The 17246-nt window shown below is 42.0% G+C and overlaps 2 protein-coding genes across 3 annotated transcripts in view; one reads left to right on the forward strand and one right to left on the reverse strand.

The window, feature by feature from the left end:
- The window catches only part of LOC137352906 (uncharacterized), a 227969-nt gene extending 211761 nt beyond the window's left edge, over nucleotides 1-16208 (forward strand). Inside the window, exons 43-52 of the mRNA XM_068018751.1 lie at nucleotides 351-472; nucleotides 659-976; nucleotides 3953-4231; nucleotides 5073-5219; nucleotides 8100-8182; nucleotides 9463-9504; nucleotides 9588-9631; nucleotides 10054-10113; nucleotides 12851-12888; nucleotides 13761-16208. Of these exons, the coding sequence (XP_067874852.1) occupies nucleotides 351-472; nucleotides 659-976; nucleotides 3953-4231; nucleotides 5073-5219; nucleotides 8100-8182; nucleotides 9463-9504; nucleotides 9588-9631; nucleotides 10054-10090 (1072 nt within the window). The 3' untranslated portion in view covers nucleotides 10091-10113; nucleotides 12851-12888; nucleotides 13761-16208. The remainder of the gene's footprint in view (nucleotides 1-350; nucleotides 473-658; nucleotides 977-3952; nucleotides 4232-5072; nucleotides 5220-8099; nucleotides 8183-9462; nucleotides 9505-9587; nucleotides 9632-10053; nucleotides 10114-12850; nucleotides 12889-13760) is intronic.
- The window catches only part of LOC137352710 (carcinoembryonic antigen-related cell adhesion molecule 5-like), a 721824-nt gene that overhangs the window by 402290 nt on the left and 302288 nt on the right, over nucleotides 1-17246 (reverse strand). The gene's annotated exons all lie outside the window — the stretch shown is intronic.

The raw sequence follows: 17246 nt of genomic DNA on the forward strand, positions 1-17246 counted from the left end.
TTGGTGATTGTGACGGTGAGAACACTTGAATAAGGATGGAGCTGAAAAGTGTTCAGTCAATGGTTGCTTGTTTGTTTATCACTCCTGGATGAAGCAGGTTACTGTATACGAGAGAAGCAACAAAGTGGGAAGGCAGGTTCTCCCTAATTCAATGCCCAGGCTCCCACTATCTGCCTTCTCACTGTTTTGGATGCAGTTTCTAATTATTATTTTACTGCTCTTAACTGCTCCGGTAGTTGCCTCGGTGTTTTTCTACATTAATATTGTGACTCTCATTTATTCTTTTGCACCTTTTCAGTGAGTTAACTCTGACCCTCACTCCTGGCCACCTTTGCTTTAGTTAATACCTAATCTGATTCATTGAACAGGGATTGCTGGCTGCACACTGTCTCGAACAGGAGCAGACACTGTTCTGTCAGGATGGAGAGAACCCGACTCACTGCACTTGCTGTTTGGTTATTTCTCTCTGCTGGTGAGGGTCACTTTCTCACATCGGTGTCGGGGATTAAACTGGAAGGAAGGATAAGTTAAATATAACTTCAGTGAATAATAGCGACTCTGATTGGACAATCTGCACCATTCAGCCTGCATTTAAGTTTTTGTTGAAATAAATTGGTTGCATGTTCACACAGGTTTCTTGACTTTTCCCCCCCTGTAGTTGAATCTCAGCCTCTGACCATCTTGGTTGATGAGAGTCTTATTAATGCAGCAGTCGGACAGCCTGTGCTCCTGTCAGTGAGACCGTCAGTGAGGGTGAGAAGTGGGAACTGGAAGCACAATGGGACAGATGTCGGAGTGTGGATCATAACAAATCCAGATATAAATAATGTTTACACAGGACGGGTGGAGTTATTATTCCCGAATGCTTCTCTCCTGCTCAAGTCAGTGAGTGTTTCAGACAGTGGAGTGTACATTGTCATCATGAACTCATTCTCTAACACAGCAGCAACAGCGAGAATGGATCTTTTTGTGTTTGGTAAGTAACGACCATATTTCATCAAGTCTTCAGGAAATGATAAGGCAGTAACTTCACGTTCACAAGCTGCAGGAAACAAGTGAATACTTGGTGGGTCGAGATAGTTATATTATAAATCTTGGAGGTCGAATTGAGTGGGAGGGAGGGTCTCACAGTTGGGGAGGGGATAGTCCAGGGCAGAGGAGGCACAGAGTTTCCTTGTGGGCCCCACTCACATTCGACAGCCTCTTTTAACCTATAGGTCTGTATGAACCTGATTGTCCCACTCAGGCCCTCAGCAAAATGCAAAGCAGGGCCCAATGCAGCATTCCAGTGTAGATGAAAAACCAATTCCCTAAACTCTGGTAGACCACTACAGCTGTGAGCTTTTTGAAAGTCTCTTGCTGAAAAGGCTGTCGATGCTGGGTCAAGTGAATTTTTCTTTTATTCATTCGTGGGATGTCAGCATTTATTGCCCGTCCCTACTTGCTCTTGAGAAAGTGGTAGTGAGCTGCCTTCTTGAACTGCTGCAGTAACTGAATTCCGTTTACTACGACAAACCCCTAACAATCTAATTAGACGATTGATGCACAATTAACAAATATGTCCATGATAGAAGGAAAACTAAAACAAAAAAGGGGAGGAACTTATGGTATTCAATATTCATCTAAAATGGTGATGGGGAAAATAATAGGACTTTGGATAGGTAAATTTGCATAAATTATTCAGGTTTGGGTACAAAAATAAGGAGGCGATCAAATTGAAGAAGTGTCAGTTATTACCTTTCACAATTCTCTTGTTTAGGGAGTTGTGCCATTAAGACTAGAAAATTGACAGTCACCACTTTTTAAGCAGGATGGGACATAGACAGATTAAGTGAATGGGCAAAATTGTGGAGATATGGGCAAAGTGTGAAGCCATTCACTTTGGACTGCATAAAGATAAATCGGATTGACTTTCAAAATGATAAGCGAAGAATTGTAAAACAGCAAACAAATTTGGGAGTCCAAGTACACGTACAATTTAAAATTCATAAACAGGTACAAAAACCAACAGTGAGACTGGATTAGAAATAGGTGGAAGTTACATTACAGTTGTATAGGGCCTTGGAGAGACCGTGTCTGGAGTGCTGCATTCAGTTTTGGGCACTACACCTCAGCAAGCCTATATTGGGGTGCAGTACTCATTCAGCTGAATGATAGAGGGTTAAATTGAGGACTGGTTACATTAACATGACTTGGTACTTCTTGACTATAGAAGATTGAAAGGTGGGCCTTCAAGTTGTTTAAACCATAAAATAAATCAACAGTTCAGATAAAGAGGAACTATTTCCTCTGATGGGGGAACTCAGAATAGAAATTATAGAGGTTTGAGGGGCAAATTGGGAAAATACATTAAAAGGTACGACAGTACATAGGCAATGGATAGTCGTTAAAGAAATATTACATCATTTACAGCAACTACACATTCCTTCAAGGCACAAAAACCCCAAAAGTAAAGGCAGTCAACAGTGGATCAGAAAGGGAATTAAGGATTGTATAAGATTGAAAGAAAAGGCCTATAAAGTTGCCAGAAATAGTAGTAAACCTGAGGATTGGGAGGATCTTAGAACACAGCAAAGGAGGATGAAGAAACTGATAAAGAAAGGGAGAATAGAATATGAATGTAAGTTAGCAAAAAACATAAAAATGGACTGTAAAAGCTTCTACAGGTACATAAAAAGAAAATGTTTGGCTAAGACAAATGTGGGTCCATTACAGGCAGAGTCAGGAGAATTTATAATGGGGATTATAGAGAAATGGCAGAGAAGCTAAATGATTACTTTGTGTCTGTCTTCACTGAGGAAGATACAAGAAATCTCCCAGAATTAGCAATACAAGGGATTAAGGGGAATGAGGAATTGAAGGAAATTAGTATCAATAAGAAAGATTAAGAATGATAACTGGATTCCAAGGGTTAAATTACGTGGTAATATTACACACACCAGTGTTGTATTCCCTGGAATTTAAGAGGATCAAGGTAATTTGATCAAAGTTGAGATATTAACGGGAACTGATGGGGTGTTTGGGAGAAACTATTTCAGCAGCTTGGGAACATAGGAACAGGAGTAAGCCATTCAGCCCATCAAGCCTGCACCACCATTCAATATAATCATGGCTGATCATCTACTTTAAGGCCTTTTCCCCACACTATCCCCATATGTCATTGGTATTTAGAAATTTGTCAGTCTCTAAACATACTCAATGCCCTTGGGGATAGAGAATTCCAAAGATTCACAACCCTCTGAAGTAAAGAAATTTCTCCTCATCTCTGTCCTAAGTGGCTTCCCATTATCTTGGTTCTAAACTCCCCAACTAGGGGAAACATCTTACCCTTTAAGTATTTTGTAGGTTTCGATGAGATCACCTCTCATTCTTTGAAACTCTAGAGAATTATAGGCCCAGTTTCTCCAGTCCCACCATCCCAGGAACAAGTCTGGCAAATCTTCATTGCAATAATATCCTTCCTAAGGTAAGGGGTCCAAAACTGCACACAGTACTCCAGGTGCGGTCTAACCAAGGTTCTATAAAATTGAAGCAAGACTTCACCATCCTATATGCAAATCCTCTTGTGATAAAGGCTAACATACCATTAGCCTTCCTAATTTCTTGTTGCACCTGCATGTTAGCTTTCAGTGACGTATTGACAAGGACACCCGGGTCCTTTTGTGCATCTACACTTTCTAATCTCTTACCATTTAAAAACACTCTGCATATCTGTTCCTCCTACCAAAGTGGATAACCTCACATTTTTCCACATTATATTCTATGTGCCATGTTCTTGCCCACTCACTAAGTCTGTCCAAATCCCCTTGAAGCCAGTTTGCATCTTCCTCACAGTACACATTCCCACCTAGTTTTGTGTCAACTACGAACTTGGAAATACTACAATAGATGGAGCTATTTTATTTCTATCCAAGGCTGGTTGTTAATTCTTCATTTCCAATTCTATTCACAGAACCAATCTCCTCCGTATATATCACATCCACTGGTTCAAACCCAGTGCGAGAGAATGACACAGTTTGGCTGACCTGTAATGTACTTGGAAATTATAACCAAAGAATTTGGTCTTTCAATGGGACAGATGTCGAAAGCAATGAGAGGATAATATTTTCCTCAGAAAATGCTACGTTGATGATACTTGGTGTTAACGCGAGAAATTCCGGTGAATACCAGTGTATTGCACGCAACCCTGTGAGTGAAAAAGCCAGTGAGCCCTACTTCTTGCACATTAGCCGTGAGTATAGTGGATTCACATCTATTCATATTGAACAATTACATTCTGTATTTTGTCTGTGAGCATCCTGGGACACTTTACTATGGTAAAACACTACTATAGAAATGCAAATGGACAACTCTAGGCGTAAGGCGTTAGATTTATTTCCTGTACCCTTTACCTCAAATTTATGTGCCGTAACTTGCTGGAAGTGTGAGCTGAAGATGGTGCAGTGAAGCCAACCGGGTATCTGGGATCTTAGTGAATGGTGGAACCAAGAGCTTATCTCCTTCAGCAATAAAAATTCAGGATCCAGAGGAATGATAGAATGAGGGTGAATTACAATCAAATCAGGTACAGAGTGAAATAACAACAAGAAATGCTGGAAATATTCTGTGGAGAGAGAAACAGAGTTAACGTTTCAGGTCAGCGACCCTTCTTCAGAATAGGTACAGAGTGAAATCTGAGAGGGAAAGAAAGATTGAATTAAGTGAGAGAGAGGAAAAAAGACAAAGGAAATGTAAGAAAACAGTTAAAACATTCTGAAATGTGATTTTTAAAAAGAGAATCTAAGTTTAACACGAGATGGACTGAGAAACTGATTGGCATGAATTAACAATTATCTCATTGTTAAAAGGGTAGTTAACACTCAATCACCAGACTTAATTTTCTGCAGTGACTTTAATTGGCAATTGAGTTCCCTCTCTGTCTCTCTCTGCTTTCACTGGTCTCTCTATCTCTCTCCCTGTGTCGTCCCCCCACCCCCGTGTTATTTCCTCCCAATGTTTCATAGTTCAATTCAAAGTAACAAAAATAAACAGGACCTCGATTTTCGCACTGAATGTCATTGTGTCTTTTGTAGGGTCCGATCAGTCATTTGTCGAAACCTGCAACAGCAACAAGTGGGAAGCTGCTGTGGCAGTTCTGGGAGTTATTTCAGTCACAGCTCTAATCACTGTAGGTGTTTTGGTCTTAAAATTGCAGAAAATAGCGCAAAAAGAAATGTCAGGTGAGTTAACCTTGCAATGAAATAGATTTATTCTCCTTGAACTCCGAACGGCTATTAATATTGATCGTGTCATCAATATCATGGATATTGGGTGGGGTGATCTTGGAGAAGGAAGGCGCTCATGTGTTTGATAATTTAGTTGATTTATTTGTTAGATACCCCTGTGCCTAGTAAGATTGGAAAATGTTTCCTGAGATATATTAATGACCTAGACCATGGTGTACAGGGCACAATTTATAAATTTGTGGATGATACGAAACTTGGAAGCATTGTGAACTGTGAGAAGGATAGTGTAGAACTTCAAAATGGTACAGACAAGTTGGTGAAAGGGGCAGACAGGTGGCAGATGATGTCCAATGCAGAGAAATGTGAAGTGATTCATTTTGTTAGGAAGAACATGGAGAGACAATCTAGAATAAAGATAACAATTCTAAAGGGGGTGCAGGAGCAGCGGGACCTGGGTGTATATGTGCATAAATCATTGAAGGTGGCAGGACAGGTTGAAAGAGTACAATGAAGGATACAGTATCCTGGGCATTATTAATAGGGGCGTAGAGTACAAGAGCAAGGAGGTTATGTTGAACTTGTATAAGACACTGATTCAGCCTCCGCTGGAGTATTGAACAAAAAACAAAGAACAGTACAGCACAGGAACAGGCCATTCAGCCCTCCAAGCCTGCGCCGATCTTGATGCCTGCCTAAACTAACACCTTCTGCACTTCCGGGGCCCATATCCCTCTATTCCCTCCCTATTCATATATTTGTCAAGATGTCTCTTAAACGTCGCTATCGTATCTGCTTCCACCACCTCCCCTGGCAGCAAGTTCCAGGCACTCACCACCCTCTGTGTAAAAATCTTGCCTCGCACATCCCCTCTAAACTTTGCCCCTCGCACCTTAATCCTATGTCCCCTAGTAACTGACTCTTCCACCCTGGGAAAAAGCTTCTGACTATCCACTCTGTCCATGCCGCTCATAACTTTGTAAACCTCTACCATGTTGCCCCTCCACCTCCGTCGTTCCAGTGAAAACAATCCAAGTTTTTCCAAACTCTCCTCATAGCTAATGCCCTCCAGACCAGGCAACATCCTGGTAAACCTCCTCTGTACCCTCTCCAAAGCCTCCATGTCCTTCTGGTAGTGTGGCGACCAGAATTGCATGCAATATTCTAAGTGTGGCCTAACTAAAGTTCTGTACAGCTGCAACATGACTTGCCAATTTTTATACTCTATGCCCCGACTGATGAAGGCAAGCATGCCATATGCCTTCTTGACTACCTTATCCACCTGCGTTGCCACTTTCAGTGACCTATGGACCTGTACGCCCAGATCTCTCTGCCTGTCAATACTCCTAAGGGTTCTGCCATTTACTGTATACTTCCCAGCTGTATTAGACCTTCCAAAATGCATTACCTCACATTTGTCCGGATTAAACTCCATCTGCCATTTCTCCGCCCACGTCTCCAACCGATCTATATCCTGCCGTATCCTCTGACAATCCTCATCATTATCCGCAACTCCACCAACCTTTGTGTCGTCCGCAAACTTACTAATCAGACCAGCTACACTTTCCTCCAAATCATTTATATATACTACAAACAGCAAAGGTTCCAGCACTGATCCCTGCGGAACACCACTAGTCACATCCCTCCATTCAGAAAAGCACCCATCCACTGCTGCCCTCTGTCTTCTATGACTGAGCCAGTTCTGTATCCATCTTGCCAGCTCCCTTCTGATCCCATGTGACTTCACCTTTTGTATCAGTCTGCCATGAGGGACCTTGCCAAAGGCTTTACTAAAGTCCATATAGACAACATCCACCACCCTTCCCTCATCAATCTTCTTCATCACTTCCATCCAATTCTGGGTGCCACACTTTAGGAAGGATGTGAAAACATTACAGAGAGTGCAGAAAAGATTCACAAAAATGGTTCCAGGGAGGAGGAATTTCAGACTGGAGAAGTTAGGACTGTGATCTTGGAGAAGAGAAGGCTGAGAGGTGATTTGATAGAGGTATTCAAAATCATGAGGGGTCTGGACAGAGTAGATAGAGAGAAACTGTTCCCGCTGGTGAAAGGATCGAGAACAAGAGGGCACAGATTTAAAGTAATCGGCAAAAAAAAAAGCAAAAGTGACATGAGGAAAAACTTTTTCACGCAGCAAGTGGTTAAGATCTGGAATGTGCTGCCTAAGAACATGATGGAGACAGGTTCAATTGAAGCATTCAAAAGGGAATTAGACAGTTATATGCAGGGTTAGGGGGAGAAGGCGGGGGAGTGGCATCAGGTGAATTGCTCATTCGAAGACTCGGTACGATGGGCCGAATGGCCTCCATCTGTACTGTAACAATTCCATGATTCTATGCACACGAGATTCTCAGTTCAGCAGTTCTCGGGAAATGATGAACAATTTCCAACCTAAATAATTGAATTCAAATAGAGAAATATTGAACCAAATTATAGCACATTAATAGTTCACTCTCACAAGTCACAAATTCCAGGCTGCACCAAGTGCAGGAAATTCTGTTCCTAAACTCTCAAATTTCCTACAACGTTCAACTGCTGCCAGCTGAATTGTGTTCGAATTTATACTCTGCTGGCTCTCATTGTGGCTGTTTTAACACTAGTAAATTCTCCCCTACATTGGCTGCGCTCAGTTACTGCTTGTAACATGTGAGATGCTGGGGGGGAAGTTGGAAGAATCTTTTTCTGAAACTCATTCCAAAACATCACCTAGTGACCAGAGTTCACAACTTTGTCAAAACAGTTGGCCGAGGTCCATTGGCAGGCACACACAATATTACTTTGTACCTTTCACTGTGGAACAAAAGTATCTGAAGAAAATGTCTTGAGCAATAATATTGGTGTTCAATGTGATTTCAGAAAGCTATACTCTTGCTACTGTATGTGGCGGACTCAGTCAAATGCCAACATATGAAAGCTTCATGCCATCAGTAAATGACGAGGTAAGTGCTTGTGTCAATTGCATTGTTAGTTGTATCCCTTAGACAAGAGATGTTGTGACTGCATTGTTGGTATTTCAAAAAAGAAAATCAGTACTGAGGAGAAACTGGTCCCCATGGCAGGATCAAAACAATTGGACAGAGACCCAGAGGGGAGATAATGATTGTTATTACATACAGCTAGTTGTTACATCCTGGAATGCACTTCTGGAGGTAAATTGAAAGATATCTTTGCAAATAGTTGTTTAACCCTGTCTAGAATCTTCTAAGGGAGGAAAATAAACCCTGGAGAAAGTTCACATTGAGACTGTGGTTGCTCAGGAATGACAAAGCCATGGTCTATTGCTGAAGCCATCGCACCTTATTGGAATGCATGTTTGCAATGTCTGTCATCAATAGAGCAGATTTTCCTCATTCAGCGCCGGAGCTTAATCCCATCCAATTTTCCGGAATCTGTAACTGGCAGGATATCCAACGGTGACAGGCAGACCGACAGGAAAACCTCCCCTGATGCGGCTGATTTGGTGGTTTGATACTCCCATAGTGTAGCAGTATTCAAATGGGGTGATTCGCTGACAGGTTGTGGGCCCACACTTGCAGCTTTCAGCTCCATTCATTGCAGTTGATGGGACATTAGAGGCTTGGAGACCTGCCATTTCCTGGCAGGATCTCCTGGTGATGGCTGTTCCACGGCGGGAACAGTCAACCTGGATTCAGCCTTTTCATTTCAACACTGTTATTGCTCAGAACATTGAACCTGAAGAATCACAGTTCCCAAGAGATATAACTGAATTGCTAAATAATCCTCAGTGTGCTAAGAAGTACAGTGACAACCAATTTAAGCTTGTCAGTTGGGCTGCATATATTAATACACAGGGCCCTGTTTTTGCAGACTGAAAGAACATGTACGCACATTGCACCTGTTTCAACTGAACACAATAAGTGACCGCCATTGGCTGGTTCATGCCTCAGGGCAATGCCTTGACCAATCAGTGTTAAGCTGACTGTTTGAAATTTCAAACAAAGCTTCACAGTTAACTGTCAGTCACCATAAGCTGATGCATTTTCCATGGCAACACCTCTACCAATCAGAGGCCACTTGCCAACCAATCAGCATTCTCTTCTCATATAGTATAAATTTGTTGCTTTCCCTTACATTGGTATTCTTGCGAATTGTCCTGATGAGTGCAAGACGAAAAGCTTTGACAACATGTCTCTGTTTTCAACAATACTCAAGCTGTGTAACTGACTATCACACCTCTTATTTTTGCAATATCTTACAGAGAGAATGTAGAAATCAGGATCAATCGGATTCAAACTACATGGTATGTTTCTCCGATTTCCTTAATTTCAGGCACTTTTATTGTTGAGACCAACATACAGAGACTTTTTGTCTCTCTTTCCACAGAGCTTGCAGCGCAGAAACGTGTCAGTTTACGATCAGCTCGAAAGGTACATTCATTTCTATAGCTTCCCAAATAAGTCAGTTGTGGATTTAAGTCCTCAGTGAAATGTTACAGGTCGATGTTCAGCTGCAATGGTCCCCAGAGTCTCCTGCCTTGGATAGGCGCCCAGTTTCAGCAGCTGTTCGGGAAGCCCCTGGAGACACTTTGTACATTCAAGGTTCTTTAGCGATGCCAATTGCCTTCGATCTGAGATAACTGACCGCCCTGTGCAGACACAGGCTGGAACAACCTGGGGTGCAAAATTGCCCAAAGGCAAATCCTTATTGTCCAATTGTCTGACCTGCCTGGTTTGTACTCTGAAGCTGACACACAAGTGCAGTACTGGCCAGGTGTTTTGTGATAGTACTTCAACGTACTTTTGACTTTCATGTTTTTAGCTCCAGTTTAAACTCTTGTCTCTTAATGCAGCAACTGCAAAGGAATTCCCAGTATATGCAGTAGTTAATAAGGAAAAAAAGATGGGAAATGGTACGTACGTTTGAAGTGCATGGTTAATGTCCAGAGCCTTGTTTATTGCTGCCCATGTGCATAGACATTGAAATTTCTCTGTGCAATCACAAGGGTAAGAACGTGTAATGTGTTTCACAGCTATTGTAATCGAGATATTAACTTGTTTCAATGTAAGAGCCTAGGCCTTATATTTATAACAGAGAACAAAGGAATTCATCCACATTACCTTTGGGAATCGGGAAGCATTTACGCACAACTGTCCCTCAGGCGATGAAGTGTGTTATGTAGAGTACACCCAGTATTCTCTCAGGGTAGTCTCAAACCTTTGTATCGAGCTCCCCTGATGGCCCAGTGGGTGTATTTAGTCCCAAAGGGTGGCACTTAGTTGCAATACTGAGAAAGTCCCAGCTTTGTTTCTTGTCTACGCTGCGTTAACTGAGTATGCACAAATTCAATCTCATTTATTATCAAGCCTATCTCCTGTGATGTGTGATTCTCTACTGATATCAGAGCAGTTTGTGCTGTGTTGCGCTGCATCACTTTATACAGAATAGTCTCTTGAATTTCATTGCTGAGGCTCATAAATGGAAAATGGCCATTGGGGTCTTTTACTGCAGGACAACTTGAGAAAGGAAGGAAAGAGTTTGGGTTGATATATTGGTGAAAATGTCGGACAAAAATATTGGATGCCTAACTGTGATCGGTGTCTAATAGTTGAAGAAATGCCACGGGCAGTGATTTTTAATGAATTTGGATTGGGAGGGTTTTCATCCAAACTTCAGGCAGTAGCTTTGTACTGAATATACTATTTCAGTAAAGCTGAAGCACGCAATTTCAGTTGCCACCAGAGATATAGCAAATACTGACATGTCATTACAGATTTTTTTAAAATTCTTTCATGGGCTGTGAGTGTCACTGGCAAAGCAAAACCAGCATTTGTTGCCCATCCCTAATTGCCCTTAACAATGGAGTTGGCTTGCTTGTGGGTTTGTAGTCACATGTAGGCCAGACCAGCTAAGGATGGCAGAATTCCTTCCATTAGTGATAGTTTCATGGCACCATTCCCAAGACAAGCTTTCAGTTCCAGATTTTATTTAATAATTAATTGAATTTAAATTCCACCACCTGCCTTGGTGGATTTGAACCCCTGTCCCCAGAGCATTAGCCTGGGCCTTAGTCCAGTGACATTACCACTACAACACCATCTCACCTGAAGTTTAATCTGTTTATGAACAAAGCTAATAATGGGTGATGATCTTCTTGCTGGGGGATGGGGATGTGGGAAACAGCACTTCATGCCTGTAGTGCTGAACAGTCTCAATGTAATCAGCATGCCGAGTCAATTGTGATCTCTACTGTACACTGGGCCTCTCTCTAACAGGTCTTGTCTGCATTCTACATTTGTGCTTGTTGGTCTTAATGTGCAACAAGTCCCATTCACCTATTGCCGCCTACTCACATTAGCTCCCGGATAAACAATGCCTTAAGTTTAAAATTCTCATGCTGGCTTTCAAATCCCTTCATGGCCTTGATGCACATCACCCCTCTGCCACCCCCCCCCCCCCCCCCACCCCACCCCCCACCACCTCTGTGATCTCCTCAAGCCCCACAACCCTTTAATATATCTGCGCTCCTCTTGTTCTGGCCTCTCCCTGATTTTAATCACTCCACCATTGGCTGGATCTTCAGTTGTCTAGGTCCCAAGCTCTAGACTACCCTCCCTACAACTCTCTGCCTTTCTATCTCTCTTTCCCCTTTTAAGACACTCGTTGAAACCTACCTCTTTGACCAAGCTTTTGGTCACCTGCCCTAATATCTCCTTATGTGGCTCAGTGTCATGTTTTGTTTTATAATGCTCCTGTGAAACACCATGGAACATTTTAACATATGTTAAAGCTGAGAAGTACAATATTACTTGGATTTGACACAACAGGGAGCGTACCTCCAATGTGGTGTCAAACTAGATTTGAAAGAATAGGTCACTTTGACCTTCTGAATACTGGGTAAACCCATGTGTTGTCCCTGCTTCATCTGCCCCCTGCCATCCCAAATTGAAATTTAAATGTTTATACAGTGGGACCACTGCTGCATGAACTTTCTTCAGTATTGTGCATAGTTTGGGGCATCTTATTACAGAAAGGATATCGAAGTATTGGAGAAAGTACAATAAAGATTTACAAGGATGATATCAGAACTCAGAGGTTATACCTGTCAGGAAAAAATTGGGGCTCGTTTCTCTAGAAAAGAGTAAAGCGATTGGTGATCTGCTAGAGGTCTTTAAAATTATGAAGGGATTTGATAGGATAGTAGTAGAAATGATGTTTCCACATTTGAGGGAGTACAAAACTAGGGGCTCTAAATATCAGACAATCACCAATCTATCAATAATTCAGGAGAAAATTATTTGCCAAGGGAGTGATGAGAACGTGGAACTTACTACCACATGGTGTGGTTGAGGCAAATGGCATAGATGCATTGAAGGGGAAGCCAGATAAATACATGAGGAAGAAAGGAGTAAAGGTTTTATGTCGAATGGGTGAGATAAAGTAAAGTGGGAGGAGACTATGTGGAGCATGAACACTGACATAGACTTGATGGGCAGAATGGCCTATTGCTGTGCTGTAAGATTCTATGGGAGGGAGAAAAAAGGGCATATATATGGGCATTAAACTTTCCAAATGTTCAGTAAGGAGAGTTATATTCAGAGATTAATGAATCCAGTCTGCCTCCTCACTGTTTGTTCTTTATTTCTCAGATACTGTTAACCATGGACAAAATCTACCAATCACAAAGGTAGGGGCTTAAAAACTTTTAAATGTTTTACTGAATACATTTTAAATTTAAAAAAAAAACACTGGTTATTGTGCACATATAGTTGGCAAGTTGCAGGTATTGCAAGTACAGTAAGATTGTACCATGTGTCAGTGTCTGCATTCCCCAATCCCAATCAGTAATAAGTTATCACTAATGGCATGAACTAACCACATTTGTAGTCTTTTTTTTCTAACTGATTTATTATTTCTGAATCCCAGAACATGTGCCGTATAGTAAGAATGCACTCACGTTTTATAATATGGGGTTTCAATTACTCTGTCCTGTTATAGTCTTTGGCTTAGACTAAAATTACAGTGTAATTCTAGAGACCAGATCTGACCCTACTCTGGAAACAAGTAGGCTTGTTTGTGGCACACCATCTGTAATTTGTTAGCGAGATTTTGTTTGAGACATTTCCAACCATCTAGTTTTAATCAGCAGCTGTATGACACAGGAGTAACTGTGGTGAGGCCGAATAAATGGAAGACCAATGCTGTATTTAACTACAGTAAAAGGCCATTATTATGTAGGCATTCTGTGTGTCCGACATCACTCCAGTTAAGCCGACAGCCTGTGCAATGTTTTAACGTCTGTTAACCAGCCATAAGACAGATTTGGGAGGTGGCTGGGGGGGGGAGCGGGGAGGAGGAGAAGGCTCGGTGTCCTGCAGGAATAGGGTTCAGAAGTGCCCAGACTGCCAATACACAACCAGCACTGATGGGCTTAATGCATCCTGGCTTTTTAAAAAAATATGCAGCATTGCTTTATATAACGATGTCAGTCAGATTTTGGATTTCATTGCTGTGCCTTTTATAATACCCAAATATAATGTTGTTCACTTTGCTTTCCAGCCAGTTGAACGTCCCTGCCAGTATGCAGACCTGAAAATTCCAGACGCTGGCTCCAATACCCAGAATGTAACTTTTTCCAAGAGTGAAGTGAATTATTCTTCTCTGAAATTCTAAGCATCTGGACATGTTTGCCAGATTTGCATTATTTGCATATTTTTTGTTAACACTTTTCACTTCTGAATTAGCACAATACTCCAGAACAATGTGAGGTTGATCAAACGCAAAATACTGCGGATGCTGGAAATCTGAAATACAAACATAAAAAGCTGGAAATACTCGGCAGGTCAGGCAGCATCTGTGGAGAAAAAAACAGAGTTAACGTTACAGACTGATGACCTTGCACCAGAAGTTCTGATGAAAAGTCATTGACCTGAAATGTTAACACTGTCTTTCTCTCCACAGATGCTGCCTGACCTGCGTATTTCCAGCATTTTCTTGATATTTGATATGTGAATGTCACTAATATTCATTCATCTGCTTCTGCCACGCCTGAGCCAAGAACACACATCTCCCAGTAGTTTTCCCACCATCTCCACTCAGACCCTCTCTAAGCTCATCCTGTCTGAGTCCCATCTCCTGCTCTGTTGACGTTCTCCCCACCAAACTGCTGACCGTCTAACATCTCTTCCTGCCCCCAATACTAGCTGACATTATAAATCGTTCCTTCTTCACTGGGTACTGTCCCCTGACTTTCAAATCTGTCATTACCACCCGCTCCTTAAGGCATCCACCCTTGACACCCCCTACCCCCTCATCTCATAAACACCCAATCTTTGAACATGTTGTCTCCCACCAAATCCATGCCCGCACACCTTTCTTGCACCTTTAGTTTTAAATCTTTCTAAGCAGGTTTCCACCTGTGCTGAAGTACTGAAATGATGCTAATCAATGTCACAAATGAACTCCTGTGTGGCTGTCTGTGATTATTGTCACTTCTCATCCTTCTTGACACTTCTGCAGTCTTTCACATGGTTGACCACACTATCTGCCCCCAGTGCCTATCCTCCACAGTGCAGCTAAGTGTATTTGCTGTTGCCTGGTTATACTCAAAGAGCAGCAGCCAGGAAATCCCATGTAGTGGCTTCCTTTCCTACCTGCGCACTGTTAGCTCAGGAATCCCATCATGATCTATTCTTGGTGCCCTCCTGTTTCATACATGCTGGCCCTCGGTGATATCATCCAAAGACCTGACCTCAGCTTCCATATGCACGCTGACGACACCCAGCTCCATGTCATTGCAACGTGTGTGTGTCTGCCTCTGACTCAGCTAAACTGCAGCTGGAACCCTCAACCATACATTTTCAACCCTCTCCTGATGGCCTCCACCAAACACCACTCTGCCCAAACATCTTCCACCATCTATAAACACCGTCCTTTCCAAACCCGGGCCGCCCATGTCTTAAGCTGCGGCAAGTCCCTTTCGTCCATCAGCCCTGTGTTCGCTGACCTTCATTGACCCCTGGTTCATCAACAGATTGAGTTTAAAAACTCTCATCTTTTGTGTTCAAATCCCTCCATGCTCTTGCACCGCTGACTGCAGCCAATCCTCCAGCAACTCTGTGTTTCTCTCACTCTGGCCTCTTGCACATGCCCTTTCCCTCACTGCTGTCTGCCATGCCTTCAGCTGTCCCAGACTGAAGTCTGGAATTTGGTCCCTAAACTTTGCTATCTCTCTGTCTCTTTTTATGCTCCTCCCTAAAACCTATCTTTTTGACCAAGGTTGTAGTCACTCCTCCTAATGTCTTCTCCTTTGACTTGGTTTTAGTTTGTATCCAATTAGGCTGCTGTAAAGAACCTTGGAATATTTTCCAACTTTAAATCTGTAAGGTAAATGTGGGAGGAGGATAGAGGGAGGGTGGAGGAGAAGAATGGAAGAAGGATGATGGAGAAGGACAGCAGCAGATGGTTAGGACACCTCCCAGTCACTTGGGAACTCAGCCTCGCTGGCTGGCACGAAACCAAAACCCAGCAGCTGGAAGGACTCAGCAGGGTGGGCAGGTTCTCATCCGCTCAATAGTTACAACATCTTTTTTTCTGTGTTGTAGTGCAGGAATGAAAATTTCTAGCCTGGCTTCAAAAAGAATGGTCTCAGCCAATCTCAGTGTCGGTTATAGATATAACATTCAAAACAAACCAGTCTTCAGTAAATTCACAGCAACAGCCAATTAATAGAGATGTAAATGCAGGCTGTTCAGTGGATCCAGTTATTTTCAGGGAATCGATCTTTATTTTTTTGAGTAACTGTTTTCATTGGTACAAATTGTGTTCAGTAATAGTACTTGAAGCTGACAGTGTTCTATCTGAACCCTTTGTTTTTCCCCTTACTATATCAATATGTTTTATAGAATGATGGAAATTTGTAGTTATATTGTCAATAAACTGCCCAGGAGTTATACACTGTCCATTATCATGTTACAGAGTAAAGAGTATATTCTACTGCTATGTTAATTCTGGTTTAAATTGTATTTGTTAAAGTATTTTACCATCACCAAGAACAACAAGGACCTCCAGAGCCCCTGATCAAGTTTCTGCAATACCATCTGCTGTGTTGGACTTGAGGAAGGAACTTTTGCTGGAACACCGGGAGAACTAACTCCCTGTATTTCTTCCAAGGCTGTCGTGGGCTCCTTAAAGGGCCTGAGTTTAACCTTAGGATCGCAGTGTTGTTGAGGCTGTGTCATTCTCAGTGTTGCAATGAAGTGTGAGTACAGTTAGGAACACTTGGTCTGGGTGAACACCTGCAAATCTCACTTGGCTGCTCTCAGTTGAGCCAGATAAAGTCACGTGCACTAATGTTCTTTATAACTGTTCAATACAATTGTACCACAGTGTGCATAGATAGTGCCCTTGTGTATTTCTAGTCAAGCCTTTGTGTGGGTTTCTGTATATTGCTGCCAAGCTAATTTGACCTAATTTCAAAAACTGGTGGGCAAAATAGGACAATTAACTTTAAAAAAATCAAACACATTCACTGAAAGTTACATTTTAAATAAATTGCAGATCGTGATATTATTATAAATGATATCCCATCAATTTGAAAATAATTTAATAAAATCTCAATGTGGGTGTCATCTCCATTTATTGCCCTTAAGAAGGTGGTGGTGGGCTGCCTTCTTGAACTGCTACAGTCCATGTGGTGAAGGGAAGTTCCACGATTGTGATACAGCAACTCATTAGAACTTGGTGAAAGAAACAGACAGACAGTTTTCAATCCAGTGATAAGGTACAGTGACATTGAAACAGAGATCGAGGCACAAACTTCTGGTTGGGAGAGGCAGAGTCGCAATATGATTTTCCTGTCTTGTTCCTTAATGTTCTGTTTGCTCCATGTATGGATGTAATCCATGCTCTCATGCAGCAAGACCTGGACAATGTTCAGGCTTGGGCTGATAAATGGTAAGTAATATATGTGTCACACAAGTGCCAGGTAATGACCATCTCCAACAAGAGAGAATCTAACTAGCTCCCATTGACATTCAATGGTAT

The sequence above is a fragment of the Heterodontus francisci genome, chromosome 39 (assembly GCF_036365525.1).
Source record: "Heterodontus francisci isolate sHetFra1 chromosome 39, sHetFra1.hap1, whole genome shotgun sequence".
Taxonomy (NCBI): Eukaryota; Metazoa; Chordata; class Chondrichthyes; order Heterodontiformes; family Heterodontidae; genus Heterodontus; species Heterodontus francisci.